Source organism: Anarhichas minor, unplaced genomic scaffold, assembly GCF_050575085.1.
Source record: "Anarhichas minor isolate MPS153535 unplaced genomic scaffold, ASM5057508v1 ptg000023l, whole genome shotgun sequence".
Lineage (NCBI taxonomy): Eukaryota > Metazoa > Chordata > Actinopteri > Perciformes > Anarhichadidae > Anarhichas > Anarhichas minor.
This window is the reverse complement of record NW_027466469.1, coordinates 3,787,891-3,805,123: the sequence shown is the minus strand read 5'-3', so window position 1 is coordinate 3,805,123 and position 17,233 is coordinate 3,787,891. Positions and strand designations below refer to the sequence as shown.

The 17,233-nt window shown below is 42.0% G+C and overlaps 2 protein-coding genes across 2 annotated transcripts in view; both read right to left on the bottom strand.

The window, feature by feature from the left end:
• Positions 1-1,524: 1,524 nt before the first annotated feature.
• LOC142955446 (tripartite motif-containing protein 16-like) lies at positions 1,525-4,010 on the bottom strand. The gene has a single exon (XM_076096962.1). It carries the CDS (start codon positions 3,864-3,866, stop codon positions 2,187-2,189), a length of 1,680 nt encoding a protein of 559 aa, XP_075953077.1. The 5' UTR covers positions 3,867-4,010; the 3' UTR covers positions 1,525-2,186.
• A 4,025-nt stretch (positions 4,011-8,035) lies between these two features.
• LOC142955344 (integrin alpha-5-like) overlaps positions 8,036-17,233 on the bottom strand; it is a 45,243-nt gene continuing 36,045 nt past the window's right edge. Inside the window, exons 20-30 of the mRNA XM_076096838.1 lie at positions 15,839-15,989; positions 15,374-15,466; positions 14,793-14,872; positions 13,706-13,786; positions 13,477-13,582; positions 12,821-12,979; positions 12,599-12,694; positions 10,528-10,641; positions 9,783-9,884; positions 9,566-9,688; positions 8,036-8,733 (exon numbers count right to left, since the gene is read on the bottom strand). Coding sequence (XP_075952953.1) covers positions 8,650-8,733; positions 9,566-9,688; positions 9,783-9,884; positions 10,528-10,641; positions 12,599-12,694; positions 12,821-12,979; positions 13,477-13,582; positions 13,706-13,786; positions 14,793-14,872; positions 15,374-15,466; positions 15,839-15,989 — 1,189 coding nt within the window. The 3' untranslated portion in view covers positions 8,036-8,649. The remainder of the gene's footprint in view (positions 8,734-9,565; positions 9,689-9,782; positions 9,885-10,527; positions 10,642-12,598; positions 12,695-12,820; positions 12,980-13,476; positions 13,583-13,705; positions 13,787-14,792; positions 14,873-15,373; positions 15,467-15,838; positions 15,990-17,233) is intronic.

Below are 17,233 nucleotides of genomic sequence, written 5' to 3'. Positions count from 1 at the left end.
TATGCCCAATCTTATATCCTCAATTATAATAATAACATAGTTAAATATATGAAAAGACATCCAAACTTAAAGACCAGCAATTTTGGGGTTAAGTGTCTTGCTCAAGGACACATCGACATGCTGCTAGCGGAGCCAGGGATTGAACCGTCGCTCCTCTGATTGAAGACTCTGACTGAACAGTTCCCTCTGTTATTAGAAAGCATAATAATGGAAAGTGTACATTTTGTGGAGAAGAAGAAACCGTGGACCATGTTTTATTGTCCTGTCAGAGGTACGAGTCAGAGAGAGAAGTTTTGAAAAAAGGTCTAAGAGAGATTGGAGAGGAAAGCTTTAGTGACAAATGTTGGAAACTTTTTCTGGAATATTTAGAGTCAACAACACTAATGAATAGAATTTGAGAAAGAAATGTATTATTATTTATTTTTTCAATATGTATATATATATATATATATATATATTTATATATACATATCTTTATTCATTTACACACATATGTATATGTGTGTGTATATATGTATATGTATTTATTTTCGTTTGGTTGTCGTATTAGAGTCCTTAGTCCACACTCCAGATCAGTGGGAGGCGGTAATGCACCCGAAAGCTGTTTGCCAACCGCCAAAAAAGCAAAAGAAGAAGAAGAAGAAGAAGAAGAAGAAGCAGGCGGCTGAAAACGGTCCGACTTGAACGCAGTTTTATGTCAACGCCCCTTTCTACGTCCGCCTGCTCTCAGTCTGCTTTCCAGGCGAGGCGCAGTTCAACTCGAACGAGCCTATTGTGTGCCGATCGCCGGTGATCGATTCTGCGCACGCCTGGCTTATGTCGAACGAACCTGTTAACTGAAGCACTACGCGGGTTATTTCGAAGATTGACAGCCTTTTAGCCACTCAAAATCGAGATATGCTTGGCCCAGCCCCTATGCGTAAAATCCATTGGTCCAGCAGAAATCTGCTGGCCATTTCCTCATAGAAGGTGCCAGCCGGTTCATTTCACTGCAGAGACAGAGAGGAGGAGACGGACTATTTTTGCTGCATCGGATTTCAATGGATTGCCTGCGTTTTTCGGCACGAAAATCACCAAAAGGTATGCTGACTTTCAATTGTTTTTCTGGAGAGCAGTGTGTGGTTTCTTGGCTTTAGTCATGTAACTTTTGAATGGTTTGACGGAGGTCAATTTGGACACGTTGGGTCGACGCCGTATCGAGCCCTAGTGCGAAATCATATATCCATCCGCCATGATCGCTGCCGGCTTTGTGATGAAAGATGAAAATCGGGTTTTTCGTTTTTCTGGAGAAAAATCCGTGATTTTGTGATAAATCTTCTAGTTTATTGAATTAGTTTGTGTATAATTGTGTAAAATGGCTGGTATGATGATTTTGCCCAGACTTTTTTTGTTAATTCGGTATTTAATATGTCTGGAGCATTTTTGATATTTCTTGATGAAAAGTCCATTCGGAACCTCGGTACCGGTACCACGGTACCGCTCGAACCCCAAATTGGGCTCGGTCGGGCTAAAGACAACTACACATTGTAAAATAATTGAAAGAGACTTTTAATATAAAATCATTGGATCTTAAAAAACAAAGAGTTCCAAACAGACGAGTTTCCTTCTCAATAGACTGATTGTTCTTACAACAAGATCAGAGTCTTTGTTCTTCTTGAAACAAGATTACTTTCTTTATCATGTAAACCTTCAATTTGTTCACATCCATCAGTATGACACATCAATTCAGACAACAGCAACATTTAGTCTTTGAAACAAATAAATGTAAATGTAATTAAAGATATCTTTACAGAAAGTGGTGAGAACAAAATATCTTGGATAAAAGAAGCTCTGGTGATTTCTCTCTTTAAGACACATGCAGTGGAAGAGAAACAACAACTAACAAATACATCAATACACATTTTCAACAAACATTTAGACCTCAGAGAAGTTTACATTTTCCTGCAGAGAAATGTCAGTTCAGGTCAACAAAGATCATCATGAGCAGTGATAGCCTCCATGGTTTAACAGACACAGGAAGGAGCTCCACCTAAAGAAACTCAAACATGTACACAACAATAATGACAAGATGTCAAAGTACCGCCCTCAATGTTTGATTGACAGGTGAAAGAAATCAGGTCTCAGCAAAAATGGACACAAAATGAGTTTAACAGAAATGAATCTGCTGTTCCATAAATCACTTCTGTCTATTTTAGTTTACAGAACTCAGCAGTGTTTCCATGATAATAACACCCAAGTCCAGCATAGAGAGGCTGAGTGAATGTGGTCTGGACTCTGTGGAGGAGAGTCATGGTTTCAGAGACGCTGTAGAAAGACAGAATACCTGCTCTGTGATCCAGGTACACTCCTACTCTGGAGGACTGAGGACCTGAGACGGGAGTTTGGATCTTGTTGTACAAAAATGTAAAACTGTTTTTGTTACAACGTAACGCCCAAGATTTGTCATTTTTTCCAAAACCACATTCATTATAGCTCCCTGTTCTGCTGATATTCTTGTATGCGACTGCTACATAAACTCCTCCTCCTCTCCACTCCACCTCCCAGTAACAACGTCCAGTCAGACTCTCTCTACTCAGGACCTGACCACATGTAGTGAATCTGTCTGGGTGACTAGAATAAGACTGTTGTTCTCTCATAACTGTTGCTTTTCTGTTCCCCTCAGATAATAACAGCCATGTCTGTGCTGTGTTTGGATCCAGTGTGATTTCACTTGAATATCTTAAGAACTCAGCTCTGGTCTTGGGCTCTGCTTGTGAGTGTGACAGTAAAACGTCCACTTCAGTCACTGCCAGTGAGACGTTTGTCCTCTTCTCTCTCAGAACGTCCTGTAGTTTATCTCTGACTTCTGACACAGCCGCCGTCACGTCCTCAAAGTAGCTCAGAGGACGGATATCGATGCCGGACGAGTCTGTAGGTTCTCTGAGTGGTGACAGTGAGGGGTAGTTGTGTAGAAACTGGTTGTGATCCTCTGTGTGTGAGAGCAGCTTCAGCTCAGCGTCTCTCCTCTTCAGCTCAGAGATCTCCTGCTCCAGCTTCTCCTGAAGCTCTTTGACTCGACTCACTTCACTTTTCTGCTGGGATCTGACCTGCTGCTTCACATCGGAGCTTCTTTTCTCCATGAGACGGATCAGCTCGGTGAAGATCTTCTCGCTGTCCTTCACCGCTTCGTCGGCAGAGCGATTGACGGCCTCCACCTCCTGCTGAAGCAGCTTCACGTCTTTCTCTCTGTCCTGGATTCTCTGCTGGATGTTTAGTCGACTCACCTCCAGCTCTCTCTGCCTCTCAGTCCTTTCTGCTGCAGCTGAGACTGTGTCGTGGCCTTTGTGTTCATCCACAGAGCAGAGGTAACAGATACACTGCTGATCAGTACGGCAGAACATCTTCATCACCTCATCGTGACGAGAGCAGATGTTCTCCTGGAGCTTCTTGGAGGGGTCCACCAGCTTGTGTTTCTCATAGGCAGGGGATTCATAATGAGGCTGGAGGTGTTTCTCACAGAAAGAGATCACACACTGCAGACAGGACTTGAGGGCTTTCCGTTTCCTCCCAGTGCAGACATCACAGGACACATCTTCAGGTCCAGCATAGCAGTGATCAGCAGGAGCAGCTTGGAGTCCAGTCTTCTTCAGCTCCTCCACTAAAACTGCTAACATGGTGTTTTTCAGCAGGAGAGGCCTCAGTGTGAAGGTCTGCCTACACTGAGGGCAGCTGTGGAGTTTCTTCACATCCTCTTCATCCCAGAAGCTTTTAATACAGTTCATGCAGTAGCTGTGTCCACAGGAAGTAGTCACCGGATCCTTCAGTAGATCCAGACAGATGGAACAAGAGAAGGCTTCCCGATCCAGCTGAACTCCTTTCTGCGCCATTTCACCTCTCAGTGACAACGACTGTCTGAGTTTCGCTTCACTAGAAGTGACTCTGCTTTGACTTCTGATCTGAACAACATGTGTTTGTTCAGTGAATGCAGCCTGTCAGCTCTATCGCTTCACCACCATGTTGGTTACACCCATCTTTAAAACTGTAGATCTGAAGGGGAGGGAACAAGGAAACACGTGGACAGAGTGGAGCCGGCTGTGTTTGAGAGCAGGAGGAAGAAGGAGGGGTTATCAAGCTGTGCTTCATTCCAGGAAGAGGAGCAGCGCTGTGAATGTGAACTTTGCTTCCTCATTTACAAGCAGAGCCTCGGTTAAAACCTGCTCCACTTTAGAAAACATTTCTCTTTTTTTATTACAAGAGACAATACATAAACATAACAACAAGAGGACGACAAGAACAGTGAGATACAAGCCAGCAAACATCATATAGTGTGTGTGTGTGTGTGTGTGTGTGTGTGTGTGTGTGTGTGTGTGTGTGTGTGTGTGTGTGTGTGTGTGTGTGTGTGTGTGTGTGTGTGTGTGTGTGTGTGTGTGTGTGTGTGTGTGTGTGTGTGTGTGTGTGTGTGTGTGTGTGTGTGTGTGTGTGTGTGTGTGTGTGTGTGAAGTAAAGACCATAAGAAAGTACATAAATTACAAAATAACAACAAAAACAAAGTCAGGGGCAGTATCGCCCCGACCACTGGCAGCAAACCACGACCAGGGCACCGTCAGGGAGCTCCAGAACAGGTCAGTTGTCAGGATCCAGGATCCCTGTCTGACCCGTTGTGTGTTACCTCTGTTTCCCCTGATCTCTTCTCCTCATGTGTCCTGTCATTCTCCTGTTTGTTATTGTGTGCCATGTGCTCTGTGTTTGTCCTCTGCCTCCAGACACCTCCCATGGCCACACCCCTGATTGTGCACAGCTGCGGACACTCCAGCCGATTAACTCCCGCAGGCTGACACACTAGACTCAGGTCCCACTAACCATTCCCCTGGCACTATATGAACTCTGGTCCTGCAGTCTGGGGTTGTCAGGTCGTACCGTCTTTCACCCGCTTCAACCCCGTATCACCTTCTGCCTCGAGCGCCTGCCTCCGGTGTCCGCCGGTCCGGGAATCCCCCGTGCCCTCCATTGAGTTCCAACGGACTTCACACAACCAATAAATAATTTGTATCAACTCATTTATCAGAAAGTAAAAAGTATATATATATATTTTAGAGTAACAGACCAACATTTTGGAGAATGAAGCACATGAAGCAGAAACATAAACATGGCATGGCACATGTGTTGAGAGTGTTACCTGCTCTGTAACTACTCCATCTCTCTGAGCTTCAGTCACTTCAAACTGTAAACCACGTGTTGTGCTGCTGAACCATGAGCTCTCTGTATTGTTTCACAGCTACTGTTCATATTTAAGGCTGATAGAAGATTCACTCAATGAAAACAACACATTTACAACAAGATAGAAAAACACATTTCTAAATGATTTTCATCCAGATGTTGATACCTTGAAGTATTATTATGGACATATTTGTGTTATTTGAACATAAAAACAAAGAGAAAGTGTTTGTTTGTGACTGTTCACCTCTCCATCACGTTGATTGAACGTCATAAAGAAAGCCCCGTTAGTTTGCTGTATGTGTGGAGCTGCACTGACTGCTGTGATTGGTGCTCATTGCTCCTCTCCTCCAGGTGGAGGCGCTGTAGGACAAACACACACAACTGGTTTCTGAATGTTTTCATGGGAACTAGAATATAAAGAAGCAGTGATGAAGCTGCTGTAACATGTAAACACCTTGTTGTTGTATCAGCTGCTTGTTGAACAGTAGACAGAGTGTAAGAAGACTGGGTCCCGCTGTGTTACTCAGGCTGCACTACAGCGTCTATTCACAGGCGCGATCCCACTACTGAGCGGCACATATTTCTTAAAAAACTCACTTTTGTTTTCATTAAATCATAATTGTATAACTTAAGTGCAAGTGGTTGACACACTTAAGTTTAGATAAAAACACCTTTCTGGTATTCGACCTTCATGATACACTTGATAATATAACGGTAATAACTTCTGAAGTCCTTCTTCACTCAAACGCTTTATCATTATATAAAACCTGTAAGCAAGAACTCTAAGTTACAAACCTCTTTTTATACATTTACAAACATGTAAACAAGGCATCCTATAATAGAATGACATCACTGGTGATCAAACATCACATGTATCACCTGCATTAACGTGTCACCTGTGTGTGCTTTACATATCATGGCGCCATCTTGTGGTTGAAATATAAAATACAACAAGTTGTCTCCAAATTAAATAGTAACAGTTGAACTTAACATGTGAGGATTCATCTCAAGTCTCACATGTTTGTGGACTCACACATGAAGAAGCTGCTGAACGCTTTGCCCTCCTACATACAAGACACACTGACATGCTGCTGAAGAGCAGAGCTCTCATTGTTGTTGAGAAGGATTTACTAGTAACCAGAGATGTGGATTCATTCTGCTCCTCATGAGGCAGTTTGGAGCTGATCTGTAATGATATTTGTCTTGAGTTCAGTGGTGAGTTAGAAAAGCTGGAAAGAATTCAGAATGTATTTGAACAGTTTGACGACAACTCTCCGTTTTGAGACACATTTCAGTTCACGGTCCACAGTCACATCTCACCTCTGATCTAATGTTCAGTCGGCGTGAGGTCAAGTCCTCATCTAAATATCAACCTACATAACTCACTGTGTCCTCACTTCTCTCATAGAACATGTGTTTTTTTGTCTTCACTTTACTATACTGTATGTTCAGATATTAATGCAGGCTGCAATAATTATGCAGTCTGTACTGTATTATTTTAATGTGTGTATGAATTATTATACTAGTAAACATTTCTCATAATAATAACTTCCCTGATTTGTAATTTTTGTAATAGAGCCCTCCTCCATATGACATCTTTAAAAACATTCTAAGTCCAGCATTTAACTTTTCCTCAACAGGTCAATGTGTCCATGACTGAATGTGCTTCATACATGTCTCCTAAAAACCACGAGGTGTCTCTCTGCGAGAATATAACACAGTGGACATTCAGTCCCAAGTCTTCCCATGCATTCAAAAACATGTAAGTTATTAAGGAAGGTGTCGTAGCAGTTTTCCACCACCTGAGCTTCTAGCAGAACAAACGATGGCAGAGAGAGGATCACAATCTGGGAGCTGAATTAAAAGAAGAAGAGTTGAACTTGAAGCTGATTGTGCACCTCGTGAGAGCAGCTGCATACCTAACATGATTATTTATACCTTTATATCTGCAAACCTGATAGGTTGGCGTAAAGTGAGCTGTCCAGTCTGCTGCTGCTGTCTGGATGCTCTGCAACTCTTTTCCAGCAGGTCAGTGGTTATGCTGTTTATTGGAGGACTTAAGGAATATAACAGGTGGTGTTGGCCTTTTTAACATGGCAGGTTCAAGCAGTGACAACTAACTAACTGGCCACAGTAATTACACTAAGATAGAGTTTCATACAGGAGGTGAAAGGAAGATTTACAGGCAGCACAAGAGCACAGAAACCCACTGCATGCTAAATATCAGTATCAGCATGTATGAGAACCCGGCTTCCTGTTTTCTTTCTGGAGAAAAACACAAAGAAAGTGTGTTGTATTCACATACCAAGCATCACCAACTGCCTTCAGTGCCCCTGGACACAGACATGCAAAAGGCCCCACTAAGACAGAGATTTGAATAATTGTTTAGCCTTGTTGGTTATTGTTCTGTGGCTCTTTGTATTTATTCAGGAATACCGAGATTTGCTGAGTTTTGTGTTTAGAGTTTTGACTAAATGGGCCAAAGACTCAGAAAACGTGTGTTAACAATTGTGGAAAGACTGTAAAATACTAACTTTTGTGATGGCACTTAAAGGCATCAGAAGACAAGCTATGTATACTGGTAGTAACATATACCACCTGCAGAGGGAGGAAATGTAGAGTAATGCAGTGTTTTGGATTACCAACCATGGAGAACTGATAAACACAGTTAAATATAAAATGCAAAAAAACATTATCTGTCATCTCAAAACCTGAGATGAAAAAGAACATCAGGGGTGTTTGTTCCAGACTACAATGACTATGATCTGTGGTTATTACACTTTTCATCTCCAAAACTTTCACAAGTAGCACAGAGAAACATTGTTGGTGGGTATACAAAACGATGCTTTTATTCTGGGCCACAACGCAATGAACACGTTACATACAACACGACATACACACAATACCTCCCAATGTGGGAGAGGAATAGTTCAAGTTAAGCGTTGCAGTTTCGTCAGGATTGTCCTGCAGACAGTTACAGCACAACATTCAACAACCAATAGGAAAAGCACTGTGCCATAAATAAAGAGTGGTGTATAAATCACACGAAGGCATATTGAATGCTGGGATTGCAAACATGGCCTGAACGCACCTTTTAGGAATGGAGAAATACGGTAGCATTAGTGCCTTTTTGTTGGAGGTGCATTTCTTTTCCTGTACTGATATGGGCTATGAAGTTCTAATCCTTTCAGGGTCAACAGAGATGAGCTTCTTGACGGGTGAACCCTCGTCGCCGTCATGTCCGAAACAGCAGTGCATATTCAACCGCACGACCCTTGTGGTCTTTCCTGCTTAGGCATTTTAGTGCAGGTCCAGTGATACAGCACCCGTAGCTGTCCCTTCATAAATGGGTTGCAGGCTTTTTTTTCCATTAGCACGTTTCCTTATTTGTTTGGGAAAAGAGACGATGATTCCAGTTCTTTGGAGCAGCTGCGGGGGAGGTCCGGCTCGGATCTAGGCTTCAGAAGACGCCTGGGGTTTGAGCTGGGCCTTCTCCATGGTGGTGCCGTACGGGTCTGACCTTTTGAAGAAGCCCATCTGGAGAGAAACATGGAGAGAGGACGATCAGATTTGACTCAATCTCACACAAAGACTGGACTGTGAGTGGAAGGCTATCTGTAGAAATGACTATTCCTCTCACAGGTTTTACACTCTTCTTTACGTAACAAGTTGTACAGTTTACTGTTTTCTTCATAGAAAAAGCATTTGTGATGTTGGAAATAAGTTTGTTTCTATCAAATGCAACTCTTTTTGAGCTAAAACATATTTTATCAAGACATTGTTAAATATGTACATCATCGTGCTGGAGCAAGACACTTGGAACAAGGCCACTTTGATTTTTTGTAGTCGTTCTGTAGTTGTTTTGTGTCTCTTTCTTTGCAGATGTTTTGCGTCTCTTTGTGGACATTGTTTGTCATTTCATGGGGGTTTTGCATCTCTTTGTGTTTTGTGTGTCTTTGCAATCATTTTGCATCTCTTTTTGTAGTTGTGTTGTGTCTCTTTGAAGTCGTTTTGTCTTTTTGTAGTTGAGTTGTGTCTCTTTGTGGTCGTTTGGTGAGTCTTAATTTCGTTTTTTATGTCTCTGTGGTCATTCTATTTGTCATCTGCAGTCGTTGTGCGTTTCTTTTTAGTTGGGGTTTGCATGTCTCTGTAGTGGTTTTGTATCTTTTTGTGGTGGTTTTGCATGTATTTGTAGTGTTTTTGCGTCTCTTTGTCTTTTGAAATGGTGCTCTGTAGACCTGTAGACCTGTGTCATTTGGTCCCTGTAGTAACACCAACTAACCCCCTTTTAAACTGTACCTGAGGTGTCCTGATTTTAAATTTGAACAAATCCCAACCAGTCAGAAACATATCTTTATCGGCGCATCACCTTGTAGAGCAGATATATGAGCAGGGCGAGTAATAACAACCCAGCGAGAACAGCCAGGATGATGATCCACACTGGAACGGGGAACGGACTGTCCGGCTTGTTCCACATCACAGCCGTCACCACCTGAACCACAGGAAACCACAGCGACCAGATGAGCCTCCGCAGACCTTTCACTGACATCTCCATGTGAAAATAAAAATAAACCAGAGGAAGTTACCTTTTTGGATCCTGATGGCTTGAACTTGGGAAGAATTGAATACGGCATCCTGTCCACCTTGTACTGGACAGAGCACTCCAGAACATACTGCTTATAGGCCCTCTGTGGACAAGCAAACAAACATGTTAATAAGGGCTTGAAGGCTGCCAGTATCTTATAGGGACAGTTCACTCCTGCAGTGCTATTCATCAATCTAGATTGTTTTAGTGTGAGTTACCTAATGTTGCAGATATCGGCCGTAGAGATGTCTGCCTTCTCTCCAATCTAATGGGACTATACGGCGCTGGGCTTGTGGTGCCCAAAGCGCTAAAAATATACTCACAATAACAAACGGACCTTGTTGAGAGCAGCTGTGTAGCAACTATGGTTGAAAGAAAAAAAAGTCCCTTCATGATACTCACAACAAGGTCTGTGTATTAATCTCAAGAGGTAAATAGGAAAAATATGTAGTTTTGATTTTGGGGTGACCTGTCCCTTTAAGAGTTTACCCACATCAAGCCAAACAATCCCTAACAGATATTCACAGCATCATCTTCCATCATCCTGTCTACTGTTGACTAGATATTGTGTTGTTTGCTGCTATTATAATTGAGTTAGGACACACATCTGTAATTGTAGTTTGATGACCCGGCCAACAGAGGGCAGTATACGACCACAGATTGGTCTGTGTTTCCCTCTTGACTCGTGTCCCGTACCGAGACGTTACATGTGAACAAACGTGCAGAGCTGCGTCCCGTCGTCTCACCTCGATGAAGGTCTCGGCCCACAGTCTGGAGCGCAAAGTCAGGATAGCGTTGGCGCCTCTCTCCAGCAGCCCGACGTGACACTGCAGCTGCCAGCACTCCACCGCCGAGCACGTCTGCAGAGGGACAAAGCCACCGTCACACATGCACAGCACGCAGCTACTGCAGCACCCAGCACGACTCATTGTCATATAACTGATTGGTTTGGCTGATTTGGGCCTCGAAGCCTCAAACCACAATGATCTACTGCAGCTTCTTCTGCAGAAATCATAAAATATGAAAGGACATTTTAGTATGTAATACTGTCCAAGAGTACATGTGTAGAAAGTAGATAGGTGGTAGGGGTGAACTGTGGCTCCAACCTAATTGTGAGAGGTCTATTTGTACATGTAATTAGTACATTTTGCTGACTTTTTCAATGCACAACTTTTATTTGTAGTGAATAGTGTTTTAGTATTGCGGTGTTGCTACTTTCGGGATCTGACTACTTCCAAGAAAGCGATCAACACTTCCCCCACGATGCCACGGCCGTGTAACGTAGTTATCTAATCTTATGTCCTGTCTGCTTTTCACTCATGCTCCTAATTAGTGTCATCGTAGTTTTTAACGTTTAGAGGGGCTTTTGTTCGTTTGTTACCAATGTGTATCTCTGGCTATTTTTAGGCAGGTACACAGTTTCAAAAGTCATTTCAGTGGCGCATGGATGCTGGGAAGAATATTAAAGACGGTTCATTTGAATACCAGAAGAGATTAGCAGTCAAACATTACAGTCAGTGACGCAAGCCGCACGAAGAGGAACCCAGTGAATCACAAACCCAATTAACTTCATCTCACAAACGATCACAGCAAGCAGCAGATGTTGACCAGAGCTCATTATATCTATCCCCATTTCCTCTGCTAAAAGAAATAATGTCATTATAATTCCAGTTCAGAGGCCGGTGCTACCTCTTCCTACAATCTGACTGGACTATTGTGGTCTAAATAAACTACATGAATGTGCAGAGCCCACACGGGACTGCAAAAGAAAAGTTGCATTAAAACCTCAGTAAAGAGCCACTAATGAAAACACACTCCCATGTGGGACTGAACACCCAACACAAGGGCCGTTGACTGGATTTAAAGAGCCTCTGTTGTGGTTTTATTTGGAGAGAACAGCGTCACCATGATTCCCTCCACATGCTGAGTCGAGAGGAGGAACGAGAAGGATGAAAACAAACACCTCCTGGGCGTCTTCATGGGACACGTGGAGTTAACTCGTCTGTCCTGATGAGGAACAACTGTTAGCTAGGTCTGACATCTAGTTAAAAAATACTGTGGTTTTTGAGTTGCTGGAAAACACATCAGCTGTGTTTACATCAACATCAACATTTCCTTTTTTACGCAAATTTTGAAAGTGTTGCATTCGAAAAGCTGTATGGAAATGGTAAAATTCGATAAAACCTCCTCAATTTGGCAAAATCATTTGTATGCCCGCTTGAGGTGTTTTTTTGCCTTCGTCAGAAAAAAAGTGTCAAAGCGCAAAATGGATTGTGAAAACACCTTTGCCGAATAAGTTCTGACGTATAGCGAACATTTAACTCACGTGACAGATCAGCTGTTTCTGCTGTCGGCGTCGTCACTGATACATATTTATATTGTCTTTGTCTCCAGACAGCACGAAACATGAAACATGGCCAATGCTACCTGACATGAAAGAACCGTTAAAACTGTCCCTGAAGACCTCTCCCCATTTCCCCTCGTGGTTAGATGGTCAAGTCGACTTGTTTTGTTTCCGGTTCGCAACCTCTGCTTCTTCTTCTACTTTGCTTAAAATTTGCTTGACAATTGAATGGAAAAGAAACAACTGCTGTTCCCTTAGCTTAGTTCCACCTTGCTCCCAGTCATTGTGCTAAGCTAGGCTAAACAACACCATTTCTGGACACACAAATTGATATTAATCTTGTTAAATCATTGGCATGTAACCACGGGTGGTTTGACTCAAGGTGAAGAACTCCGCAGATTGTATTACAGCAGCTCGGCAGAAAACATATTCCCGTTCATTGTTACAACTATTTCTCTTCCATGTTGTCTCACCAGGTTTCCTTGTTCAGCCAGGAGGTCTCTGTACACGTCCCTCCTCCGGATGTGGTGCTCAGTGCTGGATTTCAGCTCTGCTGCTGGAGGCTGGAGCTGCATCCATCGACACATCGACAGAGTCATCAGCAGACGATCAAATGTTCGAGGCCAAGATTAGGTCAAGGGTAACGGTTTCGCCATGCCAACCGAGCTGTGTTTTCCGTGTGTGCGTGTCCTCACCTTGAGTTTCAGTGCATTGAAGGTGTGTTTGGAGGAGCAGCTGAGCGGCCCCTCGGTGACCACCTCCACAGGGTAGAGCAGCTCGTGGCCGTGAGCCCTCAGAGGACACCTCACCTCTAAAGTGGACTGGCTGACCACGCTGGGACCGTTATTCACCAACTGAAAGAGAGAGGTTGGGTTTTTATTTCAAAATGTCACATTTTATTATTTTACTTGTTATTTCCTAATGTCACTTTTCATGACCCACACCCAGGTCTTTTACTTTGTCCGAGATAATGTTCAATCAGTAGTAACTAATTACATGCATTGTGTTTCTCAGTATGGACATTTTGGTCCTGGAAAATACTTGTTTGATTGTGGTGAGGAAAATAAAGGCCTCTTACAGAGACAGGTGTTGACCTCTGCATATGGCATTTTGTTAATGTAACTATTTGATCTCTTTTTTCACGATAATACATCTCACAAGGGAAAGCCAAAATAAAATCTAAACATGGGGTTAGAAAAAATAAATAAAAGACCCTTTTACTGTTCCCCCCCTTCAGCAAAAATAAAAATAACATTCATAATAATTATAATTTCCATACAGTCCCTTAATAAACGCTCAACATAAATGTTGAAACAGATATGTGAGAGCAGTAAGAACTGTGTCGGCGTACCTCAAAGACCTGCTGAAGCTCAGGGCCGATGTCCCGCTCTCCCCTCAGGCTCTGACTAACACTCCAGTTGGGGGGGGGGAGGATGACTTTGTCTGGGCGAGAAACACTGCAACAGAAAAACACAGAGGTTGTTTTGGGGCAGTTAACTTGGCCGGAGCCACAATGATAAGAACGATTCAAAAATGTTAATGCAATGATGTAGTGGAGGACTTGGGCCTTGAAGCCTCACCCTTGCAAAATCACGTCAGCCATGGCAGCCACCTCCAGCTCAAACAGCACCACCTCACTCTCTGAGTTGTTTGCATTTTTACTACGACAGAAAGACAAAACGTTGTTTCTGAAGCAACATTTATCAATCACCTGGCGAAACTGTTTCCTAAATACAATTTTGTCAAGATATCATGAAGTCTGGGTTATGAAATATTGATTCCTACAGTATCAAAAATATAAATCTAATACTTACAAAATGTCAAAACAGAAAAAAAAAGAAACTGGATTTTAAAAAATGTGTAGCTGCTTGTAGCACGAGTGTAATACTTTCCTTAAAGTGTAAAAAAATTGCCCTTAACATGATCGAAAATATGATAGAACCCAATAACACAATAACTTGACCAATAATGTAATAAATGTCCTGACGTGGGTTCATTTCTTTTTTTCAAAACTGATGATGTAATCATTTTAATGGATACTGCAATCATGTAAAAAGAAGTGTGCTTTTTTTCTCGTAAGAGTGTGCAAGAACACAAAATGTATAACGATGTCCGTGTCATGCTACTGAAAACACGAACATTTGACCCTGACTTCATGTATGTCAACAAAAGCAAAGCCTTGGCTTGGACCTGCCCAGATCTCAATGCTGATTGTGCTGATTGGTCGTTATGAGAGGATCGTCCGTTAGATCAGAGTGGATCTTAGATTAGACACCATCAGTCGATTCAATCTCAGTCTCGTATTTTATGGAGCGTTGCAGTTGCAAAGTGAGCACAACTTTGCGTCGACAATGGAACCTTCAATTTCTGTAAGTGCACAGCCTCATGGTTTGGGTAACCGCAGGAAAAAGGTTTTTACAATATCGGTCAGGACATTTTATCACATTATTGGATTTTGTTACATTTTCGTTCAGGTTAAGAGAACATTTTATTAAATCTTTCAGGAAATTATGACATTAATGGGTGCTAACACACTGCTTCAAAATGAAACTAAATGAAACATACACCTGCATAACATTCTATTTGGACATTAATTAAAGGACGTGCGGATACCACACATGAACCTATCTCACTGTACAGTGCCAGATTGTCTGAAAAGTGACCTACCTTCGTATTTGGAGCTCAAACTGTACAGTTCTGTGAGTATCCTTCAGTCTGGGCACCGTGAACCGGAGGCCGGCCCGTAACTAGGAAATGACCCACAGGAAATGTACCCAATTAATTCCAAGTAACATGAGAGATGAATAATATAAAAAAACATAAGCGTGATGTCTTGCATTGGATTTAGTTCTGTCATTTGTTTTTAGTTTTTTTTCCACATACTCAATACTTTTCTACACTCCCTCCGGAGCTTTCAAGAGATCTAAAAATGCCCCCCCCCATATTAACATACTGAAGTCCAGCTGATTCTATTGGTGGTGATGAAAAGTTGACATGCCGTTTAAATAATCAAACTGACGCTGGACTCTTGTTCTGGTCTGAGATATCCCCCTGCTTTTGGAAACAGGGGATATTCTGTCTGCATCCGAGTTTGATTTATGTTTTGTATGTTTTATCAAGTCAATGCAAAAAAATGTGGAGTTTGTGTATGAATTACTTCATGCCGGAACAATTTGACTTGACTTAATTGTCCTGAGACAGAAAAACTGAAAAATGCCAAAGACAACATGAGCTTTGTTGGCTCTTACACTGGTACCAGACTTCATGGGGTTTCCCAGATCACACAGCAGATAGCGGGTCTGGTTTTCTGCCTCATAGCTGCACGTCAGCTGAGTCAAGTTCTGGAGAGGACACAAAAACATCAAATACTGTCAACTCTAACATCAAGATTACTGGATAACGAAACACAAGGATTGTTTTTTTTGTATTTTTTCTTATACTGTGTTTTTATTCTGCTAAGAAACGGGTGGGAATGTACACAATGTGGGTTTGCGCTGTTTTCAACAGTGCGCTGTTTTCAACAGTGCGCTGTTTTCAAGTGCTATTTTGTTAGACAACAAAATTAAAATAATGAGCAAACATGCTGTGTATTGTTAACAAAGCCAGAGATGTGTTATTTGTGCTTACATTGGAGAATAATCAGTAATAAAGATATAATACTTATTACCGGTATAGTCACCGGGTAAAGTGACAGTGACAGTTGTTTGGCTCACCACATTGTTGCGTGCTATCCCGCTGTAGTCGGCCTCTGGGGGAAGCACCACGTAGAGCTCGGCCTCGTACGCCCCTCCCTCCCCCTCATTCCTGGCATTGAACGTCAGGCTCAATGAGTTTTCGTCACCCAGGTAAACTTCTGCTCTGTCCCTGGGAGAGGAGAACCACAACAAGGTTGTTGCAAATTGCAGTAACATCTGCACAATGAATGTAATTATAAGTCATAAATTACTTAAAAATAAATGTTGAAAAAAGATGTATTCCAGTGTGCACTTTTAAAATTCTTCTTTAAAAAAAGATGCTACATAAAAACAAAACAATGAGCTAAAAGATGCTAAACGCTCCGTAGAGCTGAGGGAAACAGCAGAATTAGGTGATAATTCCACGTGTGTTCATCACTGCGAGCGTCCCCTTTTTCATGTTACACATAATCATTTGATCTATTGATAATATAAAAATATTGACAAGTGAGGTTCAGACGTGTCTTGAAACTCCAGTGTGGATGCTGTGTTCCAGACACAAGAGGAAAAGTGACTTTTAAAACCAAAAATTCAAAAGTTCAACAACTTTATCAACGTATATCAATCAATGTATATAATGGCCTTTTTATGCTTTTTAGTATTGCTCTTGAACTTCCTTCATTATTTGATTACTTACTTGAGAAAAGAAAATGTTTTATAGTAAAGATAAAAACCTCCTTCATTGCAGCAACAATTGGGGAGTCACACATTTCAGCTTAAACAATGTTGTTGTAGCTTCAATTCAAAGAACATTTAAAGTATCATTTAAATAGTTCCTAACACACTTTCGAAAGTAAAATCCCCAAAATAAAATAAAACCATATGATGATGAATCAAAGTTTCCGCCATGGCTCCGTGAATGGCAACGTTGGTCTGTCGGTCCACCGCTTTGGCCCAGATATAAACATCTATTAGACAGCTCACCATGAAATTCTGAACAGACATTCGTGGTCCGCAGAGGACCATCTGCCATCCGGTCAAACCTTTGACTTATTCTGTGAAATATCGCAACATCTACCAGAGGGTTTGTACAGATATTCATGCTTATAAAGCCCCTGTGATCCTCAACTTTTCCTTGAGAGCCACCACGAGGCTGGTGTCTCAACAACTATTAGATGAATTGCCATGAAATTGGATACACACATCCACGTCTCCCGTAGCTTGAATTGTAATAACTGAAGTGATCCCTGAAATTCAGGTTCACTTTTGTCCAATACTTCAAATACCTGCAAAAGTAACAACATTCCCATTAGCCTCAGTTTACATTTCTTCTTGATGAATAAAGTAAGAAGGTAAGCATGGTTTATGTACCTGCTAAACATCAGAATGATGGCATTGTCATTGCAGCGTGTTAGCATGCTAACATTAGCATTT